This window comes from Grus americana, chromosome 3 (assembly GCF_028858705.1).
Source record: "Grus americana isolate bGruAme1 chromosome 3, bGruAme1.mat, whole genome shotgun sequence".
NCBI lineage: Eukaryota > Metazoa > Chordata > Aves > Gruiformes > Gruidae > Grus > Grus americana.
This window is the reverse complement of record NC_072854.1, coordinates 36,445,742-36,470,653: the sequence shown is the minus strand read 5'-3', so window position 1 is coordinate 36,470,653 and position 24,912 is coordinate 36,445,742. Positions and strand designations below refer to the sequence as shown.

Here is a 24,912-nt window from a genome sequence, read left to right as displayed (position 1 = left end):
GTTCTGAAACACCGCAGCAGCCAATGCCACTGGGCTAGCTTAGCAAAAAGGCAGAGGATGGAAAGGGTGTAGTGACTAAGCCCTGCACTGGACCCAGCTCTCTGGTTAGGCTCATTAGCAGGACATTGAAGGGGAAGCTTTTATTTTCACTTCCTATACTGTGCCTGCTTTGTGGATAAAGTCTGTCAGTTTCTACTACTATCAATTTGGCATCTTTCATGAGCATTATTGCAAAATTCACTGAAAAGTGAATAGCTAAAAAGTAAAGTATGTTTTAAAGTAACTTCCATTTAGCAGTATACTGTCTTACAGATTTTATAATAAATTTCAACATCTCACCACAGTTTTGAGATTCATAATTGAAAATTATTTATTTCTGGTAACTTAATTATTTTGTATGTTGATGTATTTCAGATTGAAGGACAAGGACATGGTGCAGTTTTTGACTGCAAGTGCTCTCCTGATGGACAGCATTTTGCATGTACTGATTCTCACGGTCACCTTCTGATTTTTGGCTTTGGTTCCAGTAGCAAATATGACAAGGTACAGTGCAAGATGAAAATAAAATGTTTGTCTGTGTTGAATGCATTCATGCAAACTTTCCTTCAGAGCTTCATTTCAAGAGAGGGTATCTTAAGACAATTTTGAGCCGTTAGTATGGGATGTTTCAGATTCCTGTTGTTGACACTGAGTTTTCTTTCACTGTCTCTTTTAAACTATGGAAACATGCTATTGAGCTATTGTTTACATGGGAAGTTGTTAATAATAATATAATTTTAAAAGTTACCCAGTCACTGTCTACTCTCTTAAGTGACGAGGTTACAAGCATCTACTAATGGATCCACATGGATAATGTGAATAAACCGCAATGGAATTTTTAACAGTTGAAAATTTTGCTTTAAATATTTTTCTGGTTCTTAACTAAGACAAAAAAAAAGGGTGTGTGTGTAATAGAACTAATTCCTGCTATTTGTATTTAAACATTGCATAGGCTGGGAAACAATTAATTTACAATAAATGTACTATATGTTCTAATGATACAATTTTATGTCTTCTAATGAAGTCTTGCTGTTGTGGATGCCTTGGTGCTTACACAGCAATGTTCCACTGTTACTGTGTGACTAAAATATTACATGTAATGTCATAGTCTACATTGTATATTCTAAGTGTGGGTGTCTTGCCACAGACCCTCATGACTGTAAAGATACATGGTGTTACTTTTTTTCCTCTGTGGATGAACATGCCCTTTGAACCATACAGGTTTCCTGTCTACAAGGTCCTAGTTCTTTTACCACCCAGGGAAGAGGTGAGGTGTGTTTCTTCTCCATCTTTCTAAGACTTAAGCAGATGTTATCTGCTCCAGGATTTTCATCTCTGCTTCTGGTAGCTGATGGTTGAAGGTTGTTGGTGAATTACTGGCTTCTGGATCTTGCCTCCTGCTTTGGATCTTGGAACTCAGGCTGGCCTTGAAAGCATTTTGGCAAACAGCAACACAGAGCGGCCTGAAGGAGGGGAGCAAAAGGAATTTTAATCTTTGTCTTGCAAGCCACTACATTTCTTTCTGTAGTCTTCCAGCTCTTATTTTGATGCTAGTTACAGCAGTATTTGCATTTTGTGGATTTTGTTTTCTCCTTGTCTCTCAACTGTGATTTGTAGTACTCAGTACTTGGCTGCTGTTGCTATTGCTCAGCTACTACTAGCTGTGCATTTCCTCTTCCATTCGAAAGAAAACAAATGAGCAGAGACACCACAAGCAAGTAAAACAGATTATCAGATCATTTTCAAGGTCTTTGTCTTTCAGAGTTCTTACTCTTCCAAACTTTAAAGCCTGTTGTAATAGAAACATTTTTCTCACTGTGTCCATGGATTGTTCCAGGTTTATTTTTCTCTCCAATGATTTTGGAAGTGTATAGTCCTCTGTCACTCAGGAATGTTGGAAATTAAATTGAAACAGCCTTTTTTGTCTTTGCTGTGATAGACCAGGAGTTTCCTTTACACTGCTATTTGAGAATTTACCTTGTGAGGGATTAGATCTGTTTGAAGAATGAAAACAATTGCTTTTCCCTTCTTGAATTCTACAGACCCTTTGTTCTCTTGGGTTTTTTGCTGCAGCCTCTGAGAAAAGATTATGTTTAAAATTTTTCACTTACTGGGTGATGTAAAATGATCTTCTCCAGCTGTTACTGTGCCAATGGTAATCTTGGCATTCTTGACCATAGAAGAAAGAGGAGCAAATAGGACTTAGATTTGTTACCTCTTTAATCTCAGTCTTCAACTCTCAGAAAACTCAGCCTGGAAGTTTCTGATCTTTCTTGTTTAGTTCCATCTCCTCTTTCATTTTTGTCTGACCTGATTTATGGAAAAATGTAACTACAGATAGGTAGGTAGTGGAGATTAGGTGTTCTTTTTTCTGTCCTCCCCCCTCCCTCAGATACTTGTGGTGGGTTTTGGGGTGTTTTTTCCAGACATCTTGTGAGAATATGCTCTGGTAGGACCTGCATTTTCTTTTGGCTTTAAAATGGTTTCCATCCGTCTTGGGGAATGATTTTTAATGGAGAAAGGAGTGTGATAACCTGTCCTGCATTCCTGCATGTGAATTGTGCTCAGGACAATGATTATAGCTGAGATAGTGTTAGCTTCTGAGAGCGCGTGCTCTTGGTTTTCCACACGTATGGGGTTTTTTTTCCATGTTATGTTCAGATAGTATCTGTGTTTCCTTGTTGAGTGGAACCACTGTCCAGGCTTTTTTTTTCCACCCAGTGTGATCTTGGCCATGACAAAGGCAATGGGGTGCTTTTGATTTGTTTTCTTTTTTTTTTTTCATTGATGATACATGTTTTTGTAGAGTAATTCTTTAGTAGTTAAAAAAAAAAAAAAGAATACATTTGCTACTTGTTTGTGGCTCCTTTGTTATTGACTCAATTAAGGGAACCTTGAACCAATCTCAGCTGAGATTTCTGAGTGTGTGATGATCATCAGAGATGAGCTGAGCTCACTGTCAACAGGACATGTGCACTTGGGAAGTTCTTGCTTAGGTGGAAGCTTGTCCAGGAATGTCTAACTGTCCTAAAGCATAAGGTACCTTTGCGTTGATTGTAAGTCTTAGATTGGACTGGATCTCTGAGCTTTCAAAGACTTTTGTTCGTGCAGACTGCCAAAACCACAGTTCTGTGTTGCAAGTTGATGGCTCCTGTATGGTGGATTGGTGCAGTAGTGGGGAAAATCTTTTTGCATCTGTGTAGGTGTGCCCATTTGGAGAAACTGAGTGTTCTAAATGCGTAGCGGTTACTGAAGGAGGGCCTATTTGTAGAGCTCAGACCTCGTGGAACACTTTCATGCTCAAAGCCAAGCTAGGTTTGTGAAGTCATCTGTACAGAGGACTCATATGTCCTAATGGTGGTGTAATATCACCTTATTGTTATGAATTTGATCTCTAATAGTGTATCAAGAAATAGGTCTGATTGTTAGTGCTTTCAACTGGTTGTCTGCTGAACATAGCCATTTAAGATTCTCTCTAATTCTTCTGATTTTTCTCAGGACTTGGAATAGCCCAAGGATAGGATGGTTGCCTGGGGTTCCAGTAGGAACATTCCAGTGTTCTACCTGAGAGTTGGCCTGAGCCTGGGTTCTCCATGACATGCCATTCTTATCTCATGGAGCAGAAAATTGTTGCTTATTCTCACCCCTGATTGCAGTACAGAGTACACAGAAGTCCCTCATGATCTTGCACCAGAGACTATTCTGGTAGAGGTCACTGAATCTAAGGAAGGACTTTCAGATCTTCCCTTTGCTTCCAAAACCTGGGTTGCAGACAACACTGTACAGCCAAATCACAGCACATTAAAACTCACAGTCTGTGATCATGCCATTGGAATCTCTTCTTTCTCAGTGTGGGAAGTACTTAATAGAGAATTTACACTAGGTCAAAGTACTGGATACTCCACTGTTATGATTCTAAGGAAAATTGTAAGTCCTCCTAGAGAACCTGTATCTTTATCATATTGAACTATTTGAGCTGAAGGAGCACAGTTGTTAAGCAGGCCTTGATTCTGTCAGACACATGAAAGTACTTGTATCTTTCTCATTCAGCCTCTATTAAGTTAACAGAGAATCTGGCAACAAGACTTCATCCAGTCAGGGCTTCTTACTGCAGTGGGATGTCACCTTGTCCATATGTACTTTGTAAGGGTAACCTTTTGAATCCCTGAAGTAAATTCTTTGCCATTGCACTTTTCTGTGCATCTTTCAAATTTCTTCCTATTGTTACTTTTCTGAATTTTTGTGGGGTCCAGATCCCATGATTCCTATGATTTTTTAAATTTTTTTTTTTATCCATCTCATGTGGATGCACATAGGCACTTTCTGATGTTGTAATTTATAGATGTCTGTCATCTTTCCTTCCTGGTCTTCTCACATCCAGGACTAGAGACCTTTGTCATTGAGAGATCATACCTCTGAGAATATGCTATAACCTCTGCCTTACTGATTTCTACATAACAAGTTACTGGAAATTATGTTATGGATTGGTCATGATAGAGCATGCTCTTCAGAAATCAGACTATATTACGTGACAACTTAGGCATTCCTCTGTCCATGTTCAAATACCTGTCTTTAACACCTAAGACAAGATTTTTTTTGAGATCTCTATGCCTTGAGTCAATTGTTTAATCATTTTTATACTGCACTGGAAATCTAATTTGCGTGAATCATGATTTTATGATTTTATTTTTACTTGTTCAAAGTTAAAACTGAGTACATGAGCTGCCAAGGAGATTGCTTGCCAGCAGATAATGTTGGGTTATGTAGTATACACATCAGCTTGTCTTCTGTTCTTTTCTCCTTGTGGTTCAATATCTTTCTGATTGCACAGTATTGAGACGTATGTGCCAATGAGGGATGGATCATAAGTCTTTTTATATAGTATTTGGACAAAAGAAATCCTCAGTCTTGAGTGTCTGTGGAAAGTCATCTAGAGCAAGTTATGAGCAGGTGGACTGAAATTAAAAAAAAAAAAACAGACTTTGAGCCTGAAGAGTTCAACTTTAGATCAGCTTTATTTTATCTACTGGAACTTTTTCATGTATCTAGCGTTATAATAGGAATATATATGTTTGGCTGCTGGTGTTAAAATATTTGGCAATGATGTGATGTGATAAATACTTTTCTATTCCTCTTCTTCCTACACCATAGGTCATAAGTCTGTGACACAATTTTCATTATCAGAATATATATTCATATATTCAGAGTGTAGAAGAAAATTTATAAACTACTTAATATGTCCATGCTATGTTCAGTCAAATGTCTTCAAGTAGTTAAATGTTGCCCCATTCCCCTGTTCTTTAAATGCTCCCCACCCACAAACATGTGGATTAATCTCTTTACAGTATAACATAGAAAAGGAGTACTGGGGGAAAAAAATAATGGAGTCATTAAATTTTCCCCATAAAGCCAAGATAAACAGATCAGCCTATAATCTTGTTTTTGCAAAAGTGACCACGAGTAACATTGTTAAATATACTTTTGGCAGTTATCTTCTGTATGCTTTTTTTAATAGATTCTTTAAAAAAATTACAAAATGACTTTGTTTACAGATAGCAGATCAGATGTTCTTTCATAGTGATTATCGGCCCCTTATCCGTGATGCCAACAACTTTGTCCTGGATGAACAGACACAGCAGGCTCCACATCTTATGCCTCCCCCATTTTTGGTTGATGTGGATGGCAACCCTCATCCTGCAAGGTATCAAAGACTAGTTCCTGGTCGTGAGAACTGCAGGGAGGAACAGCTTATTCCTCAGATGGGAGTGACATCTTCAGGTATGGAAAATTTCACTTCAGTACACAGTAGCCTATCTAGTTACCACCAGGTGTTTGACACTTTCCCTTTCACTTTGTCCTTTTTCTTCGTTTCTGGGCGTAGTAGTTCTCGTAGTGTGAAAGAATCGCTATGTCCTTGGCACTGATTGCTTGTGACCATTTCACCTGCAGTATTGTGATCGATAAAGTCAGTACTAATTGATGCTACAACGCCAGTTAGCTTGGAGCTCATTTCATTATTGAAATAGTGTATGATGCTGAGTGAGCTTTCAGTTGATCTCTTTGGGGTAGGATTTCGTACTGCAGAAAACCTAGGAAATAGACTGATCTTCCACAGATCAGTTGGAACAGGTAACATTACACGAGTAGAAGAATGAGAGGACGCCCGAAACATGCAAAATCCTCTTCCTGTTTAGATGAAGACAGTCATTCAACTTAAGCTTTGATGGTTTGGTTAGAGAACTCTGAAGATTTGATGAGGATACAAAATCTAGGAAGTTCCTTGAAAGTCGTATTCTCCCTGCAGACTACGTGGGAGGAAAGTGCATATGTTGGGCCAATGACTGGCCGTTGGAAACTGCCTGAATGTGGTCCACATGGGTGGAGGTGTAAAAATGATGCCTACTTGTCGCATGTCACTAATTCAATATTAGTATGAATGAGCAAACAGTGACTGGTGAAAGTAGCTTTAAATGTTTTCAAGATAAGCATTGTTAAGTATTTGGATATTCTTGAAAATACGGGAAAACTGACTCTGCCTGTAAGTAGTGGCTTATATGTATACCATACCTAAGCCTGTGGTGTCAGACGTTCCAGGAAGGTTAACTGACAGTGTTGTGAACAGATCTCTTTATCCTCATTTGTAGACTGGAGGATTATAAGCAACTGAATACTTAATAATTTTTAAGAAGCATTTCTGTATTTCCTCCAAAATTATAGGAAGAAATGCTACCTGAGAAGCAACTGTAAGAAGGGAAAAAAATCCTTTCTGATGAATGTATGCTATGTTTTATGTCTAGCTTTTTAGCTAGAGGCTTCGAAGCTAAATTCCATTTCCAAGGAAGGATGCAGTTTTGCTTCGTTGTTACAGCACGGAGCCATGACATTCTGAAATTCTCCAAATTTGAAAATGTCCTGGGCACATGCTACAGTACAGTATCTTGCAACAAGTCGGACTCTGCACACAGACCCAAAAATAGTAAATTTGGTGGTGTGGCTGCATGGCACATGAATGAATGCCTGCACCTATAGGAAGATGATGTCCGTAGCATTTTGTTTAATAGCAGGAAGCCATCAAACCAGGCTAATAGAGAGCCAGAGAGATTTTTGAGAAACAGAAGACATTTTTCTACCTCTTTACAGTTTAGCAACAATATATGCAGTCTTATGCAAAGCTAAACTATGTTAAGGTATTTTATGTGTTACTTCCACTAAGGATGCTCCTTGCTTTCTGAAACTTTATTGTGGGATTTGATGGATCTCCCTCAGAGCACTGACAATTTATTTCTTGTCAAGTTTTCTGTATGGGCTTATAAGAGTAGGGGGAGTTCAGATAGTCATGCTTGATTTACTGCCTAGATGTACGTGAAGCTCCTTTAAACCAAAGGTTTTGAAAAAAATCAAATATATACCAATGTCTTTATTTCATTTTTTTAAAAAAACCTTTACTGTTACTTGCAAAGGCAAAATTTTACAAGCTAGATCCATAAATATTCATTTTGTTTAGGTAGCAGTTTCCTTACTTAAGATCATTCTTGGGTTATTAGTAGTATTTCCCATTGTTTTCAGTAGACAGTATGTCTGCTCATGAGATCACCAAATAAATCTCTGTCTCACTACATGAGTCAGAAGACATCCAGCTGTGGTTTTACCAGAGCTCATTCCATGATTCCAAGCTTCTGCTGCTTTAGGGAAGTTGACTTCAACTACAATAACCTTGAAACCTGAGAGCGGTATCTTAAATATTTATGTTATTTCTGCATATCATCATCTATTAAGAGATGGCTGCTTCTGGCTAGCCACGTAATCAAAGCTCTTCATTTCATAGCAGAATTACTGTAAAATGTGCAGTTTATACTATGATATCTCTTTAGAATCGTGCTGGGAAAATAATTTCTGTAGCTTGTTTCTTTGAACATTGTCATCCCTCATTAGAAAGTTCTGCAAGTTCTGCTTCTCTTGACCAGAGCTTCCCACCACTCCACCATCTAACTATTCTGTGTGGAGGTATCTGACTTCCTTTTCAAATCAGTACTGTAACCATCGCCTTTTTCTCCATACGTCTCTAATTTTTTGTGACCATTGTGAGTATGAAAAGAGGTTTTGTGTTGTTTATGCTTACATGCTGTATTTTTTGCTTGCTGCACAGAAACAGTATAATCACCTTGTAATCACTTCTGTGAGAACTATTTCCTGTCTTTTATTCATGAGACCTACCCAAAAGGAGGTTTTCTGGCTGTTTTACATACCAAAGAAAATTATCATTACTTAACCTGTGTCATCATTATGCCTATGTGGAGCTCAATCTAGCATTTTTACTGCTTGCTCTTTTCCGGTATAGATAATTCTTTTCTAATTCAGTTAGACCTTCTTGATGTAGTTATTTCATTGAAGCTTATACTAAAGTGTTTTATAATGTATTTGGGGCAGGCTGAGCACACATTTGAACAATTTACATCAACTAAGCTGACAAACAACAGTTGTGTTAAGCTTCTGTGACTTGCTGGCACTTGGTCAAATTTAAACTTCTATTAGGAATGGCATGTGATCATCTTGACCCTGCTCCAGAAAATACAATGCTCTCAATATTAAGAAAAAAATTGTCCTGTTTAAATAATGGCTGTTACAAAAATGTGCATTAGCCCATACTTAGACATGTGATTGTATGGTGTCAATCAGCTGTTCGTAACGTTTGGTTCTTCATATCAACATTTGTGTGGTGTTCTCTTGTGCATTTTACTTCACAGGATTGAATCAAGTTCTTAGTCAACAAGCAAATCAAGAAGTTAGTCCGTTGGATAGCATGATTCAAAGACTTCAGCAGGAGCAGGACCAGAGACGTTCTGGGGAGGCAGGAACCAGTAGTACCAGCCGGATAAGCAGAGGTAGATTACTAGGGGATGGGTATTGTGACTTTTCTGTTGAAACAGCTGAGAGTTGGAAAACATAAATCACATTATTGTGCGTGATTTGTGCATTTTGTTGAACTACTAGAAAGGAGATATGGAGCCATAGAAAATAATACAGCTTTCCCATCTTTTTTTTACCTTTCTACAAAATCTCAGGATTCTTAACATTACAAATTTATCTTTATTAAAGTTACTGTCTGCTCACTTAGGGAACTTGCAGCAACTGCATTCCCTTAGAAGTAACTACCCTACTGTTTAGTCTGGAATTGGCCATCTACTTGACTGAAGTCTGAATTGTCTCAGATAAGGAAATAGGAGGAAGAGGAAGGACCTGCTTGTTTCTCAGTACAGCTGTTCCATGTTTCAGTGTCTTGCACTAGATTACACGGTAGTTTTCAACACTTAAAAAATCATGGTTGGTAGTCCACCTCAGTAAGCAAGAATAACTTGTCTGTGGAAAGATGTGGAAAAAATGTTGAAATTTTGCTACAACGTAGGTGTTTGAAGGATCTTGCGTGTGTGTGTGGTTTTATTTTGGTTTGGGGTTTTTTGGTTTTGGTTTTTTAATCTTTTGACCATTTCAATTTCTTGTCTGTAAATTTTACAGCTTGAATTCCTAATAATTTCCAGTGTTGTGGCTTCATTTTTTTGAAGGTAGAAGACTGTTTAAGGAATACACTGATTCAGTGAGATAGCTCGCTGTTTTATAATACGGATCTAGAGTGCCGTAGCAATAGTCAGCTTTGCATAAATGTTTTCAAAAGCATTTTTAAAGAAAAGCAAACCAATGAAACATTAGCTTCACTTCACATTGTTGATACATCTGCTCCTTTTCAAAGTGAATTTTTAAACAGAGTACTGCAGCCCAGTAGCTGTTTAAGTGTGTGTGTTGTGGTGACTATAGGAATAGTTATATTCAGTTAATACTTGATTTCTTTTGAAGTAATAGATTAAGTAAAATTCTTTTTTTCCCTTTCATTTTGAGTTTTTCTTTTTAAACGCTTCCCTTAGAATATCAGATCAAGTGCAGCTATCACTTTTTGACTTTTTAGGATCTGTAAGTTCTACCTCAGAAGTACATTCACCACCAAATATAGGATTAAGACGTAGTGGACAAATTGAAGGTGTGCGTCAGATGCATAGCAATGCACCAAGAAGTGAAATAGCCACTGAGCGGGACCTTGTGGCTTGGAGTCGAAGGGTTGTAGTGCCTGAACTGTCTTCTGGTGTGGCCAGGTAAACATAGGCCAAGTTTGCACTGAATTTTAGTTTGGTGAACTTAATTAAATTGAATAGTTTGGGAGTTCACATTGTCATAGAACTATTTGTGTGGTATTTATCTATTCTGTCATCTCATATTTTTCTTATAAAATCAGTTTCAGTTTGAAATCAGTTGTTTGCTTATCACTTGAAAAATCTTGGCATTGTAGAAGTATTGTGAATAAAAATTGACTATTTAACAAGTGATAGAGTAATTTAACTTGTATATGCAATGGGATCTAGCTGCCTTGATGTTTTTTGACTTGTAGCATAAAATTACAGTATGTTTTAACTCTATTTGTTCCTACCATTATATGGCATCTCACGGCTGAGACATTGACCAAATCCATTAGATGCCTGAGGTGAATTTTGATTTCTAAACTGGAACTTTATTTCATTCAGTAATTAGCTCTTGTGATGAATACTTACATCAATAAGTCAAAAAACCCTACTAGCTGCAATCAAACAGTTTTAAACTGCTCCAGCTTTTTGAAATAAGATTGAAATCTTATTTTGTTCAGAAAGGGTAATTTTGAAGCCGTATTCTGACTGTAAAGAGAAGAACTGCTGTTCAAAGAATGTTATAAATGTTGAACATTTATTCCTTGATTTGGAATAGATTCTCTCAGTTGTAGTATTTTGCTTTAAAGTTAACATCTCAATTTTCTTTTTTCAGTAGGCAGGAAGAATGGAGAACAGCAAAGGGAGAAGAAGAAGTAAGAGTGTATCGATCAGAAGAGAAAAGAAAACATGTAACAAGTCATATTCAAAGAGAAAACAAAATACCTAGTTTCTCTAAGGTAAATAGTCACTTGTACCTTATGACAGTAAGAAGCATAAAATCTAACTCAACGTGTTAGTCTATGTAAATTTACATTCTTCTTCTCAGCTTTAAATTTAAAAAACAGGGTACAGGAATTTGTTTACCTCCCCAGAATGAGGAAGCATGTCTCCAGCGATGTTTCACTATGTTCTGAATAAACAATGGGGATTGCTTTTAGACCCCCCTAGGTGAGAAGCCCTGCGAATCTGGTGTTAGGAACATGATTTGCTGTAGGGAGTCTGTCACTGTTAATCAATACATCCTGCTACTGTTGTCTACTGTTTGACACGCTGTTCTGTGGAAAGGTTCGATTAAAACTCAAGCCATAGTTCTTAAGGTTAACACATTTAAATACATCTCCAAATACAGAATTCGGTATTTTTTCTCGTGGTACCCTAATAATCATATTGCGGTTTTGCATGGGATATTTCTAAGAAGTCGTGGGGTTTTTTTGCTAGAGCTGGAGTACATTTTTCAGAAAAGAGGAAAACATGATAGATGAAATAGAAGGGAATGGATTGTATTGAAAATTAAATTCTCATAACTGACTTGGTGTTTTCATATAACTTGCAAAAATTTACGCCTTTATGCTAGTAAGAAAATTAGAAGGATCTATATTCTATATTTACAATAATCGTTTTATGTCTTGATTGTTAGAAATTAGTTTTATCTATGCATCTCATGCTTATCTGTGCTTTTCTAGGTAAATAACCAACAATATTTTGTAATAAAGGAGGTACATTTTAAGCAACCGTAAAGGAGAACCCATGCTTTGGGTTTTGTAGTCTGCTTGTAGATGAGACTGTTTCACCTTTAATGAAAAGTTTAGTAAAATACAGGCCTTCAAGAATGCCTGCAAATTGCCCATTGAAAGGTAAAATTCATTTATGGTGCGCAAGGTGGAAAAATGAAGACATGAAATATTAAGAACAAGTACACAAAAGACTGCAGCTCTTAACTTTATCAGAGTACCCTACTTAATGCCTGTGCTGTTTATTACTCACTTTCTTGGGGAGGAAGGGACTGAGATTTGAAAGCAGTCTGAAAATAAGTAAATTTCTGATGTTTAGTTGTGCTTCTGTATTTTTTAATAATGATGAATTAATTTTATATGCGGTAGAAAGAGTAAATCTGAGATGGGCAAGTTCCTACTTGATACTAAATTTGAGTGTTCTGTTTTGCTTCTTTTTTCATACTCAAAGCTTTCAAAAGAAGTGAGGTGAACACTTCCCCACCCCCAAGCAGTCCCCTGATAATTTTCAATTTCTTTATTAAACTAATGAAATTTTTCTTCAGTTTTTTTCTTGTGTTAAAATTGTGTGCATTGCTATCTTAAGAAATTGTACCAATATGCTGATTTCAATGCTGCAGTCACCAACATTAAGTGTGTTTGCCCAAGACAAAGCGAACAAATACTTTTTCAGTGTATCTCCAGTTTGTGTATATAGAGGGAAGAAATTCTATGCCATTTCCAGTTTTGGAGGTGGCCGTGGCAGGGCTCATTAATGAAATACCAGGACATCAGAAATCTTGGTAACTCCTGTTTTTTCTCTCAGGAATAATACAAAATGGGCCTCACAATTCAGATTTTAACAGTTTTTTCTCATGTTGAGGGGATTTATTTTGGTGCTGAATTATAGACTTTTTTAGTTTAATTAAACAATTGCACTGCTCAAGGGTTTCAGGTTTTTTTTCCCTTCAGCTACAGCCTAGTCAAAATATCCTTCCTGATAATGTGAATTCCTACCAACTTACCCTTACATTTCTAATTGGGTTACAGTTTTCCTAAAATATCACTAGGACATAAAAATAGCAGAGTACGCTAGTTGGTCCAGCATTTTGTTTTCAGCAATTGCTTTTATTACATCTTTGAAACAAAGAAACTTAATATAGATGTTGTTGAAAATCTTTTCTCAGAGAAGAAATTTTTTGGTCTCCAGACTTTAAAGGTAGTGCTGAATCCTTTTAAGCCCCATATTTTCGTTGTGGCTATTTATGCCTTTAAAATCCTTCAGAGCAAAAGCTAGCTCAGGAAAACCTTTCTTCAGTTTCATATATTTACACAGAGAAGAATGTGTCCTTCATTTATCTCAGTCCCTGGAGGGTCTGTGATCTGGATTCCGATGCCCATAATGTGAAGGAGAGAGAACTTGGTAAATCCTTCAGTCACTTCCCACCTTCATCCTGAGGAAACGCAGTGAAAAGCAGACAGTTACGGTCTCTATACTTGAGTATGTCAGTAAATTTTCCATATAGTAATGATTGAATTCAGTAACACTTTCAGAACATTTAAATAAATCCTTCTTAAACCCTACAGGATGTTTTTTTTATGACATCTCGGGACAAAAACCTCATATTCGTCCATAGTTTATTCTTCATTAAATGTGCCTCTCTTTGGAGGTCTCGGGTTGTTGAGAAGTGCACTAATTCAGATCCCTTGAGATAAATCTCAGAGGGATTCCAAAATGAGTAGATATCAAATGGACTTTAAATAAGCAAATTTGCAAGAAGAAAAGGTGCTTGATCCCAAGTGATTGAGTCACCCAGTTAAATAAACTGCTCAGATTTTAGTGATTTTCATTGTTGCTTAAGGTTAGAACAAGCAACACTTCTGTTCAGTAGTGTCTGAACAATAGGAATAGTGAATTGGAATTATCATCTTCTGTAGTGTGCATAATAAAATCAAATAAACACCTGGGCAGAGAAGCAAGACTGACTGCACCCCAACAACAGTTGTGTAATATTTTTAGGTTTGTTTTATTTAAATAGAAATTAGTAACTTAATTACAGCAGCTCTTCCGTTGCTGTTCTTTACAGTGACTGTGTGACTTTAAATACAAGCTGTGTTAGGTTGAAGATAGAACTGGAAAGTTCTGTGTAAATCTTCCTTTTCCTTGCATGCATGCAGTATGTTTTGATATTGATACCTTGTCATTTATATTACAGTAGTGTTGGGAGGTTACAGTCGTTTTCGTGTTGCATAGTGAATTCTTAAGGGTTTAATGAGTGAATTTATGATTTAGAGGAGATGGGGAAAAACATTATCCTCTAGTAATCTATACACCTAAGAATTACAGAGCATCAAGAATTCTCGAAAGTGTGTCATTCTACAATACCGTCAGCTGGTCTGGGAACAGAGTAAACAGGGCTTGTATTAAAACATTGCCCTCATTTCATAATACAAAGTCAGTTGTATTCATACCAGTAGGAAATACTGATTTTTAGATCAATTTTTGAAATTCATCAGTTCTGTTCATAATACTGCTAAAACAGTATTTTCTTCTGTTCCCTTCTAACTGAAAGGAGTCCAAAAAAAAAGTAAAATGAAAAGGAGAGCAGGAACAAATGTTAGCTAAAGTGTAGGTCAGTAAGGAAGAACACAGAACAGCTGTAATTACTTTTTGAGGAGATTCCAAAGTCCTGTTACCAATTTTTAGTCCAGGGTCAATATAAGGTGTGTTTAAAAATAGTACAGAATTGTAGCTCAGTCTTTCTTCTTTAACAATATCTGCAACTTAGATGGAAGTCACATAAACATTTTGATATTTAAAGTTAGAAAACCCGCATTTCTTTGATACAGGTCATACTGAGAAGTCTTTGTACATAATTGCTTGAGGGACTCATGGAACTGTGTGGGAGGACCTAAAAGCTTGGATATTTTGACCTGAATAGTATTTACGTTACTGATCTGCATGTCGAATGAAGAACTCAGTTTGACTTTCAAAGTGATTGGTGAGGAATAGGGTTTTCTCTGATTATTATTAAGCAAAAACACTTTAAAAAAAAACCAAACAAGACCCCTTAAATGACAGAGGATAGAATGTGGTGTTGGAATTTTTGCATTTTCAAAGTGGAACTGTATTTAAAATTATTTTTTTCAGGAGCATGCCAAAGATAAGAAGTGAGATAAATAACATGCTTAAGTAAATGTTCCCAGTCCCAAGTAATTAATTTATTAAACTACTGGGATTACAGAACATTTTAATAAATAGTAAAGAGCATGAAATTTCTGTATGCTAGAGGGTTGATGGGGTGTGTATCCTAGTAAAAAAACTGACAAAAATGGAAATATTTCTAATTACTATTAAGTGGAAATTATAAGCAGAAATTTCAAAGAATTAAGACTGGAGATTGTTACAGATGTACAAAAGTAAGCACAGGCCTCTGTTGTGACATGTGGAAATTACTGCATTGTAAACTAACAGAAACCAGTGAGGAGAAATGTGTGTGTTGTTTTGCTGAAGGTGGCTTAGTTGTGTTCCTCAGAAGTAATTTTCTGCTTACATGTTATTTAAACACTACTTCCAGGTAAATCAGCAAAATGTTGAGAGGAAAATAATCTAAAACCCAAGAGACTAGCACTTAGTCACAGCTTTTGGAACAGTTCTCACTAATTTCTTACACGTATGTGGTGCAGTAAGAGTAAACTAAGTAGTTATAAGAACTGATCCAGACGTGAGGAGAATACAGAAGGATGCTCTTTAGCCAAAGAGAAAATGATAGGACAGGAGGCAGTGGGCACAAGCTGTTGAGACAAAGGAGGTTTTGCCTGAACATAAGGAAGCACTTAACTGTGAGGGTGAGTGAGCACCGGCACAGGCTGCTCAGAGAGTCTGTGGAGTCTCCAACCTTGGAGATACTCAGAAGTTGTCTGGATGTGATCCTGGGTGACTTGTGGTTCTAGGTGGCCCTGCTTGAGTGGGGGAGGTTAGACAAGATGACCTCCATAGGTCCCTTCCAACCTCAACCATTCTGTGAAATAAAAATGGTTTTATGCACTAACATCTTGGGGGGTTTATTGCATTTATCATCTGGGGAGAACTCATGGTCATTGAACTTGGACAAAGGTATATATTAATGACCTTGGTAATGGAAAAGTATCCCTCTTGAGAAGAATAATAACTGAAATTCAATAAGGACACATTTAACTTCAGAGATAAATGTCGGGTTGAAGAATTGAAATAGTGTGTCTAGTCAAGAATGAGAACAGGTTTTTAGGCTACTTGACATTGGCTTTTTTTGTCTGCGTATGCTTTTTCCGACATACGCTTGAAATGTTATGCTGAAAAAAATCAAAGTTTCCTTTCTGTGTCTTAAAGAGGCTGTGAGTCTCTCTTTAATGTTGGGAATCTGATACTGGACATATGCTTGTGCCCTATCCCTGTCCAACTTTCTAGTAGAGACTAATTCCTGTTGTCTTAAGGAAGGAGGAGCCATTTTCAGGTAAAAAAATAGATACTGCTGGTGAAGAAATACTATGAAATTGGTATAGCCAAAGCGTTCCAAAATTGCATGAAAGTGCAGCAAAGCTGTACTTCTCTGTGGAGTCAGTGTCAATAAGGACTGTAGAATGCAGTGATCTGAGTTGTCAGGACACTCACCACTGAGTTTCCACTATATCTTTCACAAATGGTGTTATGAAGACCCTCAGCAGTGTCCAGATGACATGTTCATATCTGTCCCTCTCAAATACAGGAAATGCCAGCATTTGTGTATTGCAGCAAAACTGTTCTGACAGCAGCTGTAATTTCTAATATATCTATGATGTGCTCTGATATTGACTGGAAGCCTTGGATATGATACAAGGTATTTGTCAGCATATATGACTCTTCACCAAAGTGTATTGAGAGAGAAAGTGATGATTGAACCTGAAATCATATGTAATCTTGGCTCTATTTCCAAGCTTCCCATTAGAGTTGAGAGTCCAATTTCAAGCTCTTTCTGTAGGATATATATGGAGGGAGTGGGGAAAGGAGACTATCAGCTCCATTTCCTCAGTCATTGTTGAAAATGTTGATGATAGATTCCATTTTGTCAGACAAAACTTCTAATAGTTCATCTTTTTAGTCAAACCTTCACACTTGATCTTGCCCTTCCCCCAAATAAACAAAAATCTTCCTGACCTGCAGCATCTCATCAGATGTTGGCAAAGCTGTGTTGAATAGGAGTGATGATAAAATACTTTTTTTGGCACGATGTGGAAGTTTTATACCTTACAGTCGCTTTTCTGGTCACTGCTTGAGCAGTGGGGTTGGATAAGGTGACGTCCAGAAGTCCCTTCCAACTTCGATCATTCTGTCATTCTGTTACTTATGGATAACTACTAAGGTTTTGTTTTCATTTTGTTCTTTTGGTTTTGAATGTGGTCCCCCATGTCCCTCCCCCATTATTGTTTTGGCATTGCACCTTTCCAAAGCAGTTCGTTGCCCTTTGGCATCGCTATGTCCCAGTATTTATACAGTGTCGTTACTTGCTTCCATGAAGGAAGGATTTTGAGGGGTGGGCGGGTGGGGTGGGTTTTTTCCCCTCAAGCTTTGAAGCCTACAGGAAAGATGGTGAGGGACTGTTTATCAGGGACTGTAGTGACAGGACAAGGGGTAATGGGTTCAAGCTGAAGGAGGGTCGATTTAGATTAGATGTTAGAAAGAAATTCTTTGCTGTGAGGGTGGTGAGGCACTGGAACAGGTTGCCCGGAGAGGTTGTGGAGGCCCCATCCCTGGAAGTGTTTAAGACCAGGTTGGATGAGGCTTTGGGCAACGTGCTCTAGTGGAGGGTGTCCCTGCCCATGGCAGTGGGGTTGGAACTAGATGATCTTTGAGGTCCCTTCCAACCCTAACCATTCTATGATTCTAAGTGCCAAAAGAGAAGAACTCTTTCCAAAACCAGAAGGTAATGCAAAGTGCTTCAGTTTTCCAAGGATCCATAGTTCTAACATTAGTAGGGAAAAACTGTATTTATAATAACCGTTTGAGAAATCTTACCTCTGAATAGAAATGGGAATGTAAATTTTTCAGACTTTTCCTTCTGGAGAGAAGACGTGAGAATTACAGTCAGGCTGTAATGTAGCTTCTGCAAAATATGTCCTCATTATTGTAAAGGAGATTTAACTGATTTGTTTCATTGGGCTTATGTGATTCATTCTGTTGTCCATGCTTCCTCATACCATGATTCACGATGTTAAGAGCCAGATGCGCTTTACAAAAAAGTTGCAATTCAGTAGCAGAAGCAAGTTGCTGTAGTGCTGGCTTTTGTGACCTCTGCTTCAGCAATGAATCTTGAGAGCTTTGACGAGAAGTGAGCAGCCCCAGAAGGCTGAGGGACAGAAGGCTGCGTGATGGACTCAGCCACTAGCCTTAGGGCTTCCTCTGAGCTCTTCTGGGTCAGGTCAGAGCATCTGGAGGAGATCTGGTACGTGCTGCCAGTTTGAATCCAGAAGAAGGAATGCCCCAGGTCTCAAAAGCCTTAGACAATGTTAAAATGCTGATTGCTGAGCAGTCCCATTAGAAGTGTCTCTGGTAGCTGTGCTGTGATGGTAGCTTCCCCAGCTTGGATTCACTGGGCAGAACAAAAGAAACGCAGTGCTCACAGAATAGAGCATAGAGCAGTTTTGTGTTGATCCTGTGTGCTTTGGTGAAAACTGTAATGCAGTTGTACTGGCGTGCTGGCCTACCCTCCTGAACTGTTGCAGTCACGCCTGAAAAAGGTGTGTATCTTTAACAGGGAGGGTAGGAGAAAAGCTCCAGAGTTCTGCATTTTAAGGAAAATTGCTGTGGCTAAGAAAACCCAAACCTTAGCTACTGCTGCTTAGCCAAGTTTTAGTACAGTTTTCACCTGTAGGGTTGAAAGTGGGTGGTTTTTTGGTTTTTTGTTTGTTGGGGTTTTTTTCTCTCAATGAGAAAATTTAACCTCATGAACCAACTTTCATCATATGTGACAGGAAAGATCATCTCTTTCCTACAAAAGAAAAAAAATCCAAGAGGAATAGGTACAAGCAGTCTGCCCTGCTCGAAGGCTCTGATAATATTAGTACCTTTCTGTGGTTTGCTCCAGTTCTGCTTGCTTCATCTCTGGAACTCTGTTTTCAGCCACATCAGCAACTAAGAGATTAGATATCTGATGTTTCCTTTATGGAAGAAAGAGAGCACTGGGGAAGTGCACCTCTTTTTGTGGCATCTAGGAATGTGTCCAGAAACTATTTCTTTGGGTCTGAGCTAGGCTGAAGTTCAAATATGCATGCCAAAAAAATTAGCACAAAACTCTTGAGATTGTAGTTCTTGAGTGGTTTTTTTGCCAGGGGTTGGGGACTAATACGAGATTACACACTGTGTCGACAGCAAGTGTTTGCGTAATATATATTCTACAGGAGGAATAGAATCTCTTTATGCTGGGATGTGAAGTGTTTCATAATTACAGTCTTATTTCATTCTTTTAAGCTTCATAAGAACTCAGATTCTTTCCAAATGACTCATTAATTTGAACTCTTCCATGCATCATCTTACCATTTAAAGGCCTTTACTTGGTAATGGTCATCTCTACATGCTAAGGGATGTGTTACTGTATGGGTCTCTCTTCTAATAGATCTGACCCCTCAGTTGCAAAATAACACACTTTGGAGTTCTCTGTAAGAGTCCTCTTTCCTCTGATGGCCTTTTTTAGTGTAATTTTGAACTGTTACAAGCTCTTAGCTGCCTGTCAGTAGTTAACTGGTATGTACCTTGTAAAGAATGAAGAGTTTTAATAATCCAAGATAAGAATTTTCAATTATATCTGGGCAGAAATTTTAATTATTTCCAGAATATACTGAACTGCTTGGTGCTTATATTCAACTATGCATGTGGAGTGTTTTCTGTAGCAGCTCTTTGCTTTTGGACTTGTGGCCTGTTTTAAACTTTGTGATGTTGAAACTGGTATCTTTTGCTACTGCAAAAGTTGTTTCCTGGAATACTATTATTAAAGAAAATGCTATGTATTAATAAAACGTATACTCAAAAATGATGTATTTCGACTTCCGTGTCTTCACAGAACCATTCTCATGATCATTTGCTAGACACTAGCGACTCAAGAAAACAGCAAGCTAATCAGCACAACTACCGTACGAGATACGCAGTAGAAGAAACTGCAAGGCCTGCAGAAGAGTTAGAAAATGGACACAGTTCCTCAGATGTAAGATCCTTATTTGTGAGGCAATCTTTTATATATTCTATTTCTACATGTTAAGCTCCTGCTTCAGCTAGTTAAACATTGTTTCTAGTGGAAACTCAGGTTATGTTTTTCATTGTGCCTTTTCTTTCCCCTCTTTTAAAAATTGATGTTGAATTAGGTTTTCACATGCTGTTGTATGTGTTTAGTTTTGACTAGAAAGTAATCGACAAAAGGGAGAAATGCTCATTTGTAAGGGCATTTTGCAAAGTGTATGCGTGCAATGTTAAATCTTCCCTATATTTGTGAGCCTAATCAGTATGGCCCATACGGCTTATCAGTAGGGTCACTGGCTTTAGGTGGCCCTGCTTGAACAGGGAGACTGGACAATATGACCTCCAGAGGTCCCTTCCAGCCTCAACCATTCTTAAAAGGTCTGGAAATAATTTTCAAAAAGGTAAGCTAGTCTTTTTAAATGGAAATTTAGAAGCACTCAGGTCTCCACTGGCTGTATGTTAAAAAAAACGTTGCTCTACACTGTGTGTCTGTCCAGGCCTCGATACTTTCTTTCTTCATTTAATTAAGTCTATTAAAGTAAAGTAACTGCAAGCTAAGATGCCTTTTTAACAACATAAAGCTTTTATAATGCTATATGTTTATAGCACATAGAAAGCCTAGAAGAGTCTTTAGTCGTATTGTCATGTATTATAACTTCTTTGAGTTCCAAAGAAAACGTTTTCTTTTTCCCTGCCTCCCCCTGTGTGCCTGCCCCCTCCCTCCCTTAGGAAGGGGAAGTAGTTGTTCCCAGTGGTGGAACATCAGAAGATGATGAAAGAGCATGGCACAGTGATGGCAGTTCTAGGTAAGTGACAGTATACCTTACAGAGAAAAGTCCTGCTTGTAAATTTTAAATAATCTTCTCTGTAACCATTTAATGAGTAATAACTAAAACTTGTGCACATTTAGAAGAAAATATTAAAAAGAACTTAAAACTTTCAGGATGTAATTTTCAGCTGTATTACTAACTAAAATTCAGGGAAGGTTTCATCCTTGTTTACCAGAAGCAGAACTGTTTCCAATTGGTTTTGCAGGAGGTTTTGCAGGAGGGTAATTCTTTGCAGGCCCAAGCGCATAGGCACATGGTAGCAGTTTCCTGTGACTGTCAGTCTGAGCTGTGTGACTGCTGCTCCTGCCCCTTGGTTTGAAATTAGAGAGCAAAGATTGAGGTAGCTTCAACCCATCCTTTGTTTCTTCTTTAGCAGATTTGGATTTGTTAACTTCTGTTCAAAGCTATTCAAAACCAGAAGTCCTGAGAACAATACCCGGACATTAACGTGTCATTTTGAATTGACCAAGTAAACAGTGGATTTACTTCTAGTGAAGCTAGAAGTTAAGCTTCTTGCAAGACTGACTGATCTCAAAGCTTTTTGGTTTACTACCATTTAAATTGTAGATAGAATATAGGAGTTTAGGTACTGGTTTTAACTATTAAAATATTGTAGTTATCTAGACTGTTACCTATAATCTTGTGTTGGCTTACATTATATAATCCAATGTACTCTGAATTGTTTTTTATCTTTTGGGTTTTAATTTCTTTTTTTCTTTGGTATATCATACATAGTGACTACTCTAGTGATTATTCTGACTGGACAGCAGATGCAGGAATCAATTTGCAACCACCAAAGAAAATTCCTAAAATTAAAACAAAGAAAGCGGAAAGTAGTTCAGAGGATGAAGAAGGACCTGAAAAACAAAAGAAGCAAATTAAAAAGGAAAGGAAAAAAGGGATTGAGGAGAAAGATGGACCATCAACATCACCAAAGAAGAGGAAACCCAAAGAGAGAAAACAAAAGGTTAGATGTTCTTTGTATATTACAGGATTCTGACTCCTACTGTCTTAGAAAGAAATTAGATGGACGATTCAGTTACATATACAACTTAATACTGTCTAATTTGAAAACACATCATGACTTTTACTTGTAATAAATTATAATTACTGACTTTTGTAAGTCAAATGATAGATTGCTGTAATGATACACTTTCTAAATATGATGCGTTTCACTTAATGAACACTTTTCATGTCCTTAACACCATCAGACCAGAAACTTCCTTTTTATGGATGTATTGAATATTAGGGTATAACATGTGCCTGTATTTTTTCAGCTGTACTTACTGTCTCCATGCTTGACTGCAATTTCCTTTAGGTCTGCACAATCTTGCCATTTTTTTTTCATCAGTTCTATGATGTAATGATATTCGCATTGTGCTTACCACTATACTTCCATCAAGGGGAATTTCACTTGATCAGGGTTTTGTTGTTGTCTGTTTGTGTTTTGTTTGCTTTCTAATATAACCATGCCATTCCAATTTAGATCAGTACATGGAAATTTTCAGTGACTTTTAGGGGTTTGTTTTGTTTTTAATTAAGTGTTAGATCAGAAAACTTTGTTTCTTCATTCTCTCTTTACAGAGACAAGAAATGATCTATCTGGTAGATGCTAATTGCTTTCATAAGCTCATAGCTTCTATTTTTCCAGTACCCAAGGAAACCAACTGTATCGTCTAAGTCACTAAACTGTATTTTTTTTATTTATGAGATTAGGAGTCCTCAGCATTCCTTAAGATCATTATTTCAGCATTTCAGCCTTCATTAGAAGGTAAACTGACAAAACAGCTGTTTTAATATGCAGGTCGGCATAGTATCAGCTTTGCTGTGAATCTTTGGTATGACATGTAGGATGTTAGGTGGTAGTCTTTACTCTGATTAGGCTACTTTTTGTTTATTGCATGCAGTCATTGGTTGTAGTGTCAATACTATGGTAATATTTTGGTATTTACACGGTCTGAAACCAGAAGGAGGTATGAGATCAGGAAAATAGATGGTGGGGTTTTTTTAATGTTTCAAACCTCTACTTTAGCTTTTTATTATAAAATATAAGACTATCTGACAGCCTAGTATTTCCACCTAGGTTAAAGCTGAACTGAGTGTTTTGGGAGTCTTGCATCCATTTTGGTCCCAGTTATTGAGATGCAGGAGGTCTTTGATTCCAAAAATATCAGACTTAGATATTTCAGATTTTTAAAGATGACCTGCTCCTTTCTTGAATTACAAGAAAACACTAAGCTGGAAGGAATATCAGAAAATCATCCCTCTTTCCTCTGCCACTAGGTAGGATTAATTATACCTGTCTTTCCTGACAGATGTTTGTCTTTGAAGCTTCTTGTGGTGGAGATTCTACCTCCTTACTGGGCAGAAAGCTCACGGTACTTACTGGTAGAAAGTTCTTCCTGATTCCTGAACCTGAATCAAAATCAGGGCTTTCGTTGAGGAAAGGAGTTTTGACCGTTTTTGTAGCCAGGTACAGAATCTTAGGAATTAAGAAGGGAGTAGAAAAAGAATGTCATTAGTGCATGGGCTGTCAAGATCTTGAATGGTGCTTACATTTCTAATCCCCTTTCACCAAAAATCAATCTAAAAAATGATACATCAGTGAAGAAGGGCAAGAAAGGAGCATCCAGCAAGATCAAAGGGTACAGACTATTTTTTCTTTGACATGAAGAGGCTGACTCTTAGAAGGGAGAGAGTTTGGAGGAGATACGATAAAAAAACATTTATAAAACTGAATGGTTTAGAAATGAATAAATGCAGAATGATTTCCTTCCTTATTTTGTTACAGTGAGATGTAACACCCAATGACACAGACGTGAAGCTCAAAAAAGAGACCTTTCCCCATTCCACCCTCACCCCCTGAAGCAAACAAAAACCCCAAACCACCTGAGCATGTAGTCAGGTTGTGGAACTAATTACTAAAGGATTTAGTAGAGTTTCAGAAATGATAGACAAATTCACTGGGACTAGTCTCTTCCTGATGATTAACTGAGTTCAGGCTTGGCTTCCAGAGGGTCTTAAACTGATGATTAATGTGTGAAGTTGTAACAAGGGAGGATTTTCTGTTAAAAAGCTATTTCTTACTACCTTCCTGTAAATCACCAATGAGCTAGACAAACTTTGCTCTGATGCAGTGCATCAGTTTTTCACAGGAGACCTGCTTGAACCTCAAAATCCACAAGGTGCTTCTATGTTAGTGATTTATTGCAATGGAGAGGTTCTGTTTTGATTTTTTTTTTGTCTGTTTTTAATTCTGTGTATGCTTTTTCCTGTGGTACCCACTGCTGCTCCAGTGGTGCACTCAAAGCAGGTCCTATCCTGGTGAAACCACGTTTGAATTTGTGCAATGGCGTTACACTTGGAGTATCCCACTTGCAGTCTGGGGTTGCAGAGTCTTCCATCGGTGGCTGTATGGAGTGGATTTCTGTACAACTGTCCAAGGTTGCTTTCTGTGTGTGCATAAGTTTGTTAATAATTTCAAAGCAACCTTGCTTGACCGGTTGTACAAAAACCTGCTTTATCTGGCCTATTACAAACATGCACTGTACACCTGGGACCAGCAACTGCAGTGAGCTTTGTTACTTACCGATACATGGTGTGGACATACAATCTGAAAACGCAGTTCCACAGCACATTATAGTAAACATGCCAGTAGGTAATGTGGATGTACTTAATCCAGGTCATTTCCACTGTTGATGTTCCTTAATGTCTTCATCCTCATTTTGTGGGGTTCATTAATTGGACGCAGTTGTATGGTTGTAGTGTCTTATGGGCCAAGGCAGCTGTGTGAATTTGGTTAAAGAGAATGGCATCTTTCAGTTTTATCTTTTTGGGCATGAGATGTAGTTACTGGAGTGTTAATAAATTCAGTCTTCATTAGAAGAGCCCCACCACTATCACCACCTCCAAAACAAACAAACTAAAAAAGCCCCTAAAAAACCCACTTAGTTTTTCAGTTTATTGATGTTTTTGGTCTTGGTGTTACTGTAAGCAGTTAAGTAAGCTTTATCTTCGCACTGGGAATAATTTCCTTTTTTATATTGCATATACTTAAGAAATGGCTGTTGATTTTAATA

At 37.6% G+C, this 24,912-nt stretch overlaps 1 protein-coding gene across 2 annotated transcripts in view; it reads left to right on the top strand.

The window, feature by feature from the left end:
- PHIP (pleckstrin homology domain interacting protein) overlaps positions 1-24,912 on the top strand; it is a 121,552-nt gene that overhangs the window by 64,034 nt on the left and 32,606 nt on the right. For both annotated transcript variants that reach the window (XM_054819393.1, XM_054819392.1), the window contains exons 16-23: positions 415-543; positions 5,592-5,817; positions 8,784-8,921; positions 9,998-10,181; positions 10,882-11,005; positions 19,831-19,971; positions 20,733-20,809; positions 21,569-21,800. In XM_054819393.1, coding sequence (XP_054675368.1) covers positions 415-543; positions 5,592-5,817; positions 8,784-8,921; positions 9,998-10,181; positions 10,882-11,005; positions 19,831-19,971; positions 20,733-20,809; positions 21,569-21,800 — 1,251 coding nt within the window. The remainder of the gene's footprint in view (positions 1-414; positions 544-5,591; positions 5,818-8,783; positions 8,922-9,997; positions 10,182-10,881; positions 11,006-19,830; positions 19,972-20,732; positions 20,810-21,568; positions 21,801-24,912) is intronic.